At 35.4% G+C, this 11,469-nt stretch overlaps 1 protein-coding gene across 1 annotated transcript in view; it reads right to left on the bottom strand.

The window, feature by feature from the left end:
* Positions 1–2,917: 2,917 nt before the first annotated feature.
* LOC118742845 (protein rigor mortis) overlaps positions 2,918–11,469 on the bottom strand; it is a 17,273-nt gene continuing 8,721 nt past the window's right edge. The window contains exons 6-10 of the mRNA XM_036475242.1: positions 5,971–6,881; positions 5,751–5,907; positions 4,537–4,687; positions 3,400–3,657; positions 2,918–3,208 (exon numbers count right to left, since the gene is read on the bottom strand). Of these exons, the coding sequence (XP_036331135.1) occupies positions 3,088–3,208; positions 3,400–3,657; positions 4,537–4,687; positions 5,751–5,907; positions 5,971–6,881 (1,598 nt within the window). The 3' untranslated portion in view covers positions 2,918–3,087. The remainder of the gene's footprint in view (positions 3,209–3,399; positions 3,658–4,536; positions 4,688–5,750; positions 5,908–5,970; positions 6,882–11,469) is intronic.

Raw genomic sequence — 11,469 nt, 5'->3', positions numbered from 1 at the left:
ATAGTTCATCGCCAAAGTCGACTGCTATACAATTATATCGTCGCTACCATCTCAAATTATCGAATGTGCAAAAATGCCTTTTCAATTATGATACCTTGCGCATGCGCTTAGAATGATACGCAAGTTGGCAAATCGTTCAATATCGAGCCTTCTTTAGGCTTTAACAAAGTGTCAAATTCTACACCTTTTCCTAATGACAACAACATTTTTTACAACAGTTTTTTCGCTCTCCTGAAAAGTGCCATTTTTCACATTCGATAGTTTGACATGATAATTCTCGTTCAACGCGTACATCTTTTGGTGGGCCTCAAAACTTTTTGAATTGCAACATTGAAGTATTCTTGAAATTCTTTTAGCTTTTCTATGAACATAACTTCTGCTAAAATATGCACCAATCTTTTGTAGCAAATCTTCGATATGCATAGGCAATTTCAAGCATCTTTGGAAGCTACAATATGAGTTGTGTACCCAGAGCACTTCATTGTTACGATATTTGGTTTTTGCGGTTTTAAAAGTACTATGTACAATAGAATTAAATTTGCCAAGCATGACATTTGGAGTATCTGCAAAAAAACCTTTGAAATGCATGGGAGACTTTGAGCGACCTCTAAATATGTTTTTTAAGGAGTATTTTTTTCGACAAAGAACAATCGTAGGAGGTGAGAGCATTGAACATTTCGACTTTAATTTCTCACCTGCATTTTTTGACCAGCCTATTCTTCATATCATTAATTACAAGCCCGACATAGACAGTGCGATTGATATTAATTTTAAGTAAACTGAAGCTTTGATCACCAAGAACGCGTTACAACATTGACGTCAAACTGGGTTGGTTGCAATTTCGTATTGCCTATTTTATACTTGGCGCTTTAAATTCATTATTCTGTTACAAAAATGAGATGACTCAAAATAGACAAAGATAGAGATAAAAATATTTTATACAAAAATTATACATACCTTTGTAAAATTATACTAATTTCGTATAATTATACGGAAAGTGGCAACACTGCTCCCAGGATTAGATAAGACATTTCGAGTCGAATTTCATTCGATCATGGGCACCGTTATTCGGGGCTAGACCAATTTGGTCGTTAGCAGGTGATGTTCAGATAGAGCAGCGCTTTGCAAAATGAGCGCGTTACCTCCCTGTGAAAGCCGGGAGCAGGCATATCGCTTTAAACGGGGTTCCATAAAATAGACAAAATCTTTGTTAATGTAACGACTGTGGCTAGGTAATCGCATGCGCCGTCTTAGGTTAGGTTAGGTTAATGTGGCAGTCAGTTCAAATGACCAACTCACTTAGAACTTGCAGGTCTATTGTGATACCACTGTCAAACACGAGAGCCTCAGTGACTATTTTCATGGAACCATTTTAAAGCCCTTACGAAGCGTAGGAATGGTTTTATTCCGTTCCGTTCCGTAATAGAGCTAAAGAAGTATTTGCCTAAACAATCTGCTCAGGGCCCGAATCACGGCACTCGATATCGAACGTAACTCGCATCGAAATTTTTAATTTGAGATCGATAGCGATGCGCTTGGAAACTCTGCAACTTGAAGACGACGTTAATATCATTTAGAGCTGCAAGGCGTTCCTGTGCAGCCTTTAACTTAGGTATTACCACATTCATTGCTTTTATAACCGTCTGGCTATCCCAGAAGATTTTTATCGTAGACTTCGTTACGGCATGTTTATTAAGGTACACAGGCAACTTCTTCATAGCTAGAACTTCTGTCTGAGAAAAGATGCAGTGGTCCGGAATTCAGACGGATAATTAAAATACGGAGAAAACTCCTGTTTAGCCTAGATCCATCAGGGTAGAAATTGATCCATGGCCTTGGTGTTTGCCACTCTATTCTTGACAGAATGTTCGCTCTAAAGCGCCTGTCGAAGGCGGTAGTTGGAGCGGAGTAGTTGATTTCTTGGTTATAGCTAGCCAGATGGTTAAGTATAGAAGTATCGTAAGACTAGATTCAGAGTTAAAATACCTGTTAAAATTTTTAATTTTTTCTTCGGAAGGTTACTAAACTTTTACATCGTTTCTAATTGTAAACCTCGTCAAAAGAATTTTTGCCTGAGCTGCCAAGAGACTTTGTTCCAGATAAGTTTTTGGTATACTTGGAGCATTGGTGCAATGGTACAATGCCCCCTATGACATCGGTAAGAATCTGCTTGGTAGATTGGTCCTTCGATAATAATTTTTCTTTTAAATTCTTTTTACTCTCAACCAATATAATACCTTTTCCATGTTGAACCTTATCAGGTTTTCCGAGTGGAGACCAGCGTCCGCATCTTTAAAGCGTCAATGTAGATTATCATTGGTATGATCGTATGCGCGTTATGTGCTCCTGGAGTGGAATAGAGCTAAATTTTGGTGGCATCTTTTCAGTAGGGATCAAAATGGACTGCGGAGTACCAATAACAAATAAATACAAGGCTAGCAGATTCTAGCAGCTGGAACTTATTTTAATAGTTTGCCCAGGGTTTAATGAACGTTTAAATCCCAATAGCTCCTTGGCGCAAGTTGGTTTTTCTCACAATCGGCCAAAATTTTATAGGCGGTTTCAGCGGACAACAAGAAGATGATCGAACGTGGAAATCAATTAAAGTTGCTTCAGAATCAGACACTGGTGGTCTACTGGCGCAGAAACCACATCTCGAAACCTAACCTAAAAATTTTAGCGACATTTTTTTCAAAATTTTATTTTTTGCAGAAATGCACCTAAATACTCTAAGAGCATTTCCGTATAAGAAATAAAATTTTGGAAAAAAATTTCGCCTACGTTATTTTTCATCGTAAGGTCTCGATATGCAATTTAAATAAAAATCGTATCTGTAATTTTATGTTACTTCAATTTCACGCTTTATGTTCTGATACACTTCAAAATCAATTACTAAAAATTCATTTGTATAAAAATCAGTATTTTAAAAAAGAGTTAACTTTTACAAAAACGTAAGTGTAAAGTAAACAATAACAATGCCATTCGAGCAATTCTTAATAACTTCAATATTTCAATATGTCTGTAGGTCATATTATTGTAGAAAATCATTAATCTAAGTATTTATACTGAATAGCTGTCAGTCTAGCCTTACTGCTTCACAAGCTGTTTGCTTTTCATCTTTTCAAGTACACGTTCAATATCGGGATGAATATTACGCACCTTGGCTAAAGTTTCATAAGCACGATTCATTTGGCCTGAGAGTACGCAACTAAAATGCAGAGAAGAATATTTTAATTTGTGTTTAAGAATATGCAATATATGTACTTTAAAAATATTTGGAATAAATGAGGTGATGAACTGGTGAACAAAAATTTATGGTGAATATCTATACAAAATTACTGTGGTTTTTAAAATTGTGTGTATGTATGTATGTATGTAAGTTTATGTGATTTTACTCACAGTAACGCCGAACCAGTCAAATTTCCAGTCATATCCAAATGTGTAATCCACTTGTCGCTAATGTTGGATAGTAATGGATCCTCCTTTTGCAAGTGAATGCGGCCGATTAGCAGTGCTTCTTTGTAGTAATGCCTTGACATTAGCATTTCGATAGCTTCAACATGGTGGTGCATTGCTATTATATAAGTGGCGGCCTGTAGTGCATAGCCTTGCTCCAAAAGTTGATCGGCAAAGGCCTGGCAACATTTTTGCCAGAAACTTTAACAGATAAATATAAAATTAACATGACAAATTTATAAATTATATACAAATATATTGTTTTATCACGTTTATCGGTAGTTTGTGACGTTGGATGTATGTACACTGCTGGAACAAAGTCTTGGCACAGCAAATTTTTCACAATATATGCAAAAACTTTTATTCTAAAATTTTTCCGCCAATTTTGTATAAAAATATAGTACATTCAACAACAAAAGGCATAAAAATATAATTCCTAAACTTTGTGCAAAACTCGCGAAAATTCAGCAAATTTTGATCAAAATTTTCAACTTTTTAATCAGATTTTTAGAATTTTTTTTGAGTATGCAGATTTGAAGCCCATTAAATTCTAGTAAAAAAATGCAAGTTCGGAGTTAGTCTAGTCAAAAATTCGATGGCTGAGTGGAAGGTCGACCTATCTCGGCAGCCAGTTCAAAAACGCTCTATCTCAAAAAACTTTTCAAGAACGCCCAATTTCAGAATTCGTTTCAAAAACGCCCTATCTCAGCTGCCGATTCAAAAACGCCCTATATCAGCATATTTTCAATACATTTTGAAGTTAGATAGGGCGTTTTTGAACCGAATTTTGAGATAGGGTGTTTTTCAATTAAATTCTGAAATAGGGCGTTCTTGAAAAGTTTTTTGAGATAGAGCGTTTTCGAACTGGCTGCCGATATAGGTCGATCTTCCACTCAGCCATCGTATATTTTGATGTTTTTTGTTGTTGAATGAACCCTATTTTAATACGCGGAAAAAATTTTATTAGCGGAAAAATATTGGAGATAAAATTGTTGCATATATTGTGAAAAATTTGCTGTGCCTATACTTTGTTCCGGCAGTGTATTATGTTCTCATAAAGGTATGAAAACCCAATCTCACCCGTATGATATGGTAGGTGCAACAGCTACATGCCATTCGCTCAGTTGCTTGTTTTGTATACAATTCAATATTTCTTCTCTGATTGAAGAATTTAGTTGTGTCATAAATAAGTTGGATATGCCCGTAGTTTTAGAGTATTTGTGATGTTTTACTGAAGAAAATAAGATGTAATTGAAAAATACGTAATTAAAAAAATATATATACTTAAAATATTGCAGACGATCTTCAAAGGTGACACAACTCAAAATCACACGTTCGTCAAATAATGCGAAAAACAATTTCTTAGCACATATTAATCATATGGCCAGGGAGACTTTACCTTTATAACGAAAATTAGCTCCAGCTTTTGCTGAAAGGTAAATAAAACCTCTGTGTACATTACTAGTGCATAATTTCAAAAATGCCAAATTTTTAGTTGTGTCCCTTTTGAAGATCGTGTGGGATATATATATATATTATTTATTTTTTATCTTATTTTTTATTTAATTTTTGAATTTTTTATTTTATTTTTTTATTTTGTTATTTTTTTTTTACTTTTTTACTTTTTTTTATTTTTTTTTAAATTTTTTTTATTTTTTTTAATTTTTTTAATTTTTTATTTTATTTTTAATTTTATTTTTATTTTCTTAATATAACTGTAGATATCAGATATTTATGCAAACGAATATTTTCCACAAAACCCGACGCAAAAGGTAAAAATGAAAGCCATTAGTTAGACTAAGCGGAAATTTTCCGAATTTTTGAGACTTCTCAAGATTTTCTTCAGGTTTTTTTCAGAACCGCTCAAGATTTGCGCGAGCCCCTTCAGGATTTATGCTTTACTTTTCGAGATCTTCGTTTTTGGACTTTTTCGGGCTCTGTATTCATTTCGGGACTTTTCTGTTATTTTTGGGGTGTTTCGTGTTCTATTTGACGGGAACTCCCAGAATTTTTTTTAGGTTTTATCAAGACTTGGGGCTATTTTCCGGACATTTGGCTTTACTATTCAGGCATTTAATTAAATACTTCAGGATATTTTGGGGTTTCCGAGACTTTTTTAAGATTTTGTCGAGCCGAGATCTACGTGTATTAATATTTTTTTTTTGTTCAAGGATTAAGCTTTACAGCGGTTTTACTCGAAATTTGTATTCCTTAGAATATGACGTTCTTCCAGCAAACCAGCGATATGTAGCATGGCTTGTGACTTGATTTCTCAAGTTCAATTCAGTACTTACATTCTTCTGCCAACAAATGTTGAGCTTCTGCTTTTGTGCCAAATAATTTCGAACAAAGTAAATTCCTGCTTCCTGAATGATTTAAGACAAAATTCAATTTCTCCAAGACATCTTTGTTCAGTTCCTTGGTGGTTAGGTTTAATAAAGTGGTTGGATTCTAGGGATTTGAAAAAAAAGTGGTTGATGCATATATTTTTTGCTCTTTGCAAATTCAGCTTACCCTCATGAAAATTGAAGCGCTGCCAGTCTTATTTTCATTTTTCTTAACCACTTGCTGCTGCTGCTGCGGCACTACCAGCTCATCTCCTACATTCTGTTCCACTGTGCTATTTGGCGTCGGCTCACTTAACTTCAACGCCCCCAACATATCGACCACTTCAGCATTCCCGCCATTCTCCGCTCCATCCGCACTTTCTACTCCAACAGGTATTTCATTATCAGCCCCATTCGCATTACGGTGGCTACGCCGTTTTTCTGCCGCCGTCAATGGTTTAGCCGTATCAGCGCGCGATGGCACTTTGAGGGCCCATTTGACGTGGTCTAATGTATGAGTATTTGAGCGCTTCCATTTGGATGCCGAATAAACTACGGACTCTTCTAAACGCATATCAAACAACTCCACTGAGGTAGATTTACCAGCACACATCACAATCTGTTCGTCGGTTGGCAAAAAGATGCCGCACGTCATTGGACAGGGAAATTGTTTAAGAAATTTCTCATCGTTTGTGTTGCAATTCAAGTCCCAAACGCGTATACCACCATCGAAACCACAAGTGAGAAACTCTGTGGCACTGCGGTTGCTCCATTTGACGCAAGCATTAGCAGCTTTTGGATTTTTAATCTCTATGCGACGCATGGGCGTTAGAAGACCTTCTGATGATATCGTTTTGAGTATGTGTATGTTGTTGGCATTGGCCACTACAGCAACTTGATCACTGGCTATGGGACTCCAGGAGATTTCGGTTATGTAGCGTGGCGCTAGCGGCACATCCTGCATTAGTTTATAGGAGAAGGGGTGATTGGGATTGCGTTGATACACCTGTATGTGACCCCGTTGTGTGCCTACGTAGAGTATGTGACCGCGCACTGATACTGTGGAAACGCTTTGAACCTCACGTATTACGTGGGCATCTGCGGAATGAAGAAAAAAGAGCGGACGTTAAGTTCGATTTTTTTTTTTTTTTTTGTTACTTTGTGGACTAATAACGTTTTTAATCAATTTAACGTTTTAATCACGTTAATTTTTTTTGTCGAATATTCGTTTTCACGACAGTCAAGTCTTCGCAATCGGAACGACCTACATTTCGATGGTCATCTGCAATAACACAATTCAAAATGCGAAAAATAAAAATAAGAATTAGATATGGATTAGACAAGTACTTGAGACATGAGACACTTAACAGTAGGAAGGGACGAAATTTTTTGAATTTGGAATTGTGTCGTTATTGCCGAGGACCATCGATTTATATATGTATGTACATGTTACAAAAACAGTTCGGTGACCATCGCATTTCATAAGTCTACTTCTCGAGCTCAACGCGTTTGAATCACATTAACATCTTTATAAAAATACAAATTAATCCTTATGCCATATTTCCACTAGACATTGACATTTAAAAAATGCCATATGGAAATGAACTTAGTGACCATTTTTTTAACGTAATGACACGATTATTTTTAGTGGCCAACTATGGCATTACAATTTTTGCCATTTAATGCCTAGTGGAAATCCAGCATTATGGTTGTTTTTCTTTCGTATGCAAATTAAAAAACAAACACGAATAAAATGACGATAACCAAAGTGATATCAATTAGCAAAAACATCTTATCACTAATAACGATTAATTTGGGTAGCAACGTTGGTTGATAAAAATCAATATAAATATCTCGACATATACATATGTTTATGGATAGGATACCCTTTTGTTGTTAACACTGATGTAGTAACCCAATTAATATTCACCGAATAACAATTTAGATATCAGTAATATCGATGAATTATTGTAAAAATTGATTTAAAATATATTGATAACGATGCACATGCATAAGCTAGCAATTTTACATGATAAATTTGTCGTAAAGTTATCGACTAATGATATTGATAAGAGAACGATGTATGTAACTAATTTTAGTGATTTCAACGATCATCACAAAATGCTCCATCTACTTATGTAGAGGAAGGTAGCAAGAGTGCACTGCTTGTAATATATTGATTTTTCTATGGTCCTCACAACTTCGTGTAGGGCGGTTTTTGTTGACTTACCCTTAATATATGTATTCATTATGGGCTATCGATAGTTTAGAAATCCCAGAGGAATTTCCAGGAACTTTGAAATTATTACCGGGTGCGCAGTAAAGTTTTCATTGCTAAATGTTACCGCAAAAGTTGGTTTTCCGCTCAGTTGTTACTAACTGTGAAACTGATCACAATGTTAACAGGCTTTATTTTCAATTGAATGTTTCCCTTTCCTTTGTGATGTGACTGAATGGAAAGATTTTTTTACCTGCAACGAACTCATTTGTTTAACATGGCGATGTCCTAGGAAGCAACTAATTTAAAATGCATTTGGATTACACAACTTTAAGGTCAGTCGTTTGGATTCGCTTTCGTTCTGCACTTCACAGATGCTTTTTCATAATTAAGAAAACCCGAAATTAAAAATTGAAAATTAAGGCCCTTATTATGAGTTGCATTCGATTTCGATCTTCGCTGGTTATCGAAGATCAAAGATCGAAAGTGAAATTCGTATTATGAGCTATGCAACCGTGTCGAAATTTTCGTTGAGTATCGAATTTTCTGTCGAACAGAATTTTGCTTTCGATGAGGTAGCGAAGTGTTTGAAAATTGTGAAAAATGTATGATTTTGCATTTCTTTTCTTACTTTTTGGCGGGTAAACACTAATTTTAAACAATTTTTTATCAATTTCATGCAGTTTTAACGTCGTGAATACAAAACACAAGCTCGAAAGGCTGCTTTACTTGTGAAGGAAAATCCCAATACTCAGTTGGCATGATCTCTGAGAACAAATCGTAGAGCTGTGAATAGTTTTAAAATATTTTAAATAGATTTGGCTCACAAACGCCTCTTTAGACAGTCGGAAGTTTTTAGTAAATCTGTAGACAAATTTCTTAAATATATTTTATGTCAAAATATATTGTAAAGACTACACTTAAACTCTCTTAAACATTTACTACTCCTGGTCAGTTCACTAAACTCTCATCCTCTGACGAATCGTTGAACCCCAGAACTTCGTTGTACTAATTTTTACCACGTTTTTATAAACTTGCTTTCTTTTTTATTTCATTTTAATTTGCACAAATTTACATAAATATGTCTAAGCACACTATTTAGTTTGCTCGGTTTGTAAACAAAGCTTCTCAGCGGTGAAAAATATGCTATTGTGAACAACATAAACGAGCGAAGTTCACAATAGCGCTATTCTTCATCGAATGAGCGCCATAATACCAAATCAAAATTCGTTCGATCAGCACTTTCGACCACAGTCGAAGATCGAATGTAACTCATAATAGGGGCCTAAATGTTTCGCCTAATGAGATTTGAACATGGACACTCATATCCGCAATCAATTGTAGCAAACATCTTTGCACGCTCAGCTACAGCCATACATGTAAATATGCTTGCAGTTTGGATTATGTGCAAGCAGCAAGTCGACTGTCCGACTTTGCATTTAATTTCAACTACTTTAAAATGAATTTGGTTTACACAACTTCAAAGTCAGTATGTTTCTTTTGAATAAGTTTGCGTTCTGGACTTCACAGATGCAAGACACAAATTGTTTTTTTTTTGAGCAAAAAGAACATAAAAATTCGAAGCATTTACGCATTGCATTTGTTTTAAAGTAGTATTTCAATTAGTTCATTAAAAAAAATCACTTGTTTTCGTCAGGGCATTTATTTTAATTTTATTTTAGGTACAATTTTGTTATAAATAAAAAAATTCTTTTTCATTAATATATCGATGGCTGAGTGGAAGATCGACCTTCGACGCTGCCATATTATTTGAGTTGACAATCATTGCAACGTCAAAGTCGCGAAACACCTATCATATTTTCTATTGGCCTCAAATACTTTAAGAAATAGTATATTGGTTAAGGCTGCTTGAAATAACATAGCAGTGCGATTCATAAAACGTCGCAAAGTGGCATTTTTGGCGAAATGGCAATGTTGCGAACAAAGTGGTATGAACTCCGGATTGCAAATGTAAAAATTAAAAAAAAAAATGCCGCGCGTTAGAGAAAAAGAAAAGTTCTTACAATTACATTTCGAAGCAGCTTTAACAGATATACTTTTTCTTGAAGTATTTGAAGACAATAAAAAAGATGTGTTTCGCGACTTTGACTTTGCAATGATTGCCAACTCAAATACTATGGCAATGTCACAATTTTGTCGCAAGAATGTTTCCATACAAATTTTTCCATTTCCATTTTCCATACGATTTTTGACATTTCTCCAGATGTTAATATTAGGGATAGCTTTACCACACTGGAATTTTTTTAGAAGAGATTTTTTTTAATATTTGGGATTTGATACAAGAGTTAAAAAAAATGATTTTTGGAGTTAAGGTATGGTAGCATGAAATGTCACAATCTGCTTAATTGTCAGATAATTAATATGGCCCGAAAAGTGACAATGAAACTTCTTTTTTATATCATGGGTCGTTCATACAATTTTGTGTTGCAAATGCCATATTGCGACATTTCGTGAATCGGACTATTTGAAATCGGTGCGATTGGAGATTTCTTAACAAAATGACAACAATTTGGCCCTAAATCGAGGAATATGACGTCATTTAGTGTTTATAGCAGTTTTTATTTTAAATATTTATTACTTGCATTAAATGTATTGGAAAATATTTTGCGAATTTCACCGATTTCTAATCGTACGATTTGTAGGAAATAGATAGTACATAAAAATTTATTAAATTTTTATAAAAGCTCCGAACTTTTTAAACAACATTCTTAGGGAAATTTCTAGTACCTTTGCAGTTTTATAGCCCATTTCATTTTAGTATAATAAAGTGCTAGTTTGACGTAGTTCAATATTCCGGTTGATTTCGGAAGTACAGTACTTCTTTTTTAGTTCTTGTACTTCGTACTTCGCAGTACAGTCAAATGTACTTCTTTGTAATATTTTGTACTTCGGGTCCTGTACTTGTCCGATCTTCTGGACGATCGTAACATAGCCTGGGCGATAAATTTGTTCAACCCCTTCAAGTCGCCGGGGAATGGGGCACCCCGCAAGATGGTGTTCTCTCTCCTGCTCTGGATTGCGGTTGTAAACGACCTTCTAGGGAAACTGGAAAAATGGGCCATCGGGTGATCGCCCATTTAGATGATGTGGAACTTTTGATTAAGGGACGATTTCTAGACTCCTTTTTGATCTGGCTCAAAGTTACCTGAGCGGCAACAGCGTCCTCGCAGTAAATTATAGAAAGTCGAAACTGGTCTTGTTTACCAAGAAGTACAGGATACCCATTGTAGCCCCTCCATCGGATGGAGGTGTTCGTCGCGGCTTTCAGACGGGGTCGAGTTCTTAGGCTTTATCCTGGATGGGAAGCTGTTATGGAAGCCTAATATTTAGAAAATTGTAAGTTAGGCCTCGGTTGCCTTGTACTGCTGTAGGGGAGCTATTGGTACAAGGTAAGGTCTCCCGCCCAAAGTAATTCATTAGCTCTATGAAACCAGATTTAATCCTAAT

This window comes from Rhagoletis pomonella, unplaced genomic scaffold, assembly GCF_013731165.1.
Source record: "Rhagoletis pomonella isolate Grant_MI unplaced genomic scaffold, Rhpom_1.0 Rhpom_scaffold_00007, whole genome shotgun sequence".
Lineage (NCBI taxonomy): Eukaryota > Metazoa > Arthropoda > Insecta > Diptera > Tephritidae > Rhagoletis > Rhagoletis pomonella.
This window is presented reverse-complemented; position numbering and strand designations above follow the sequence as displayed.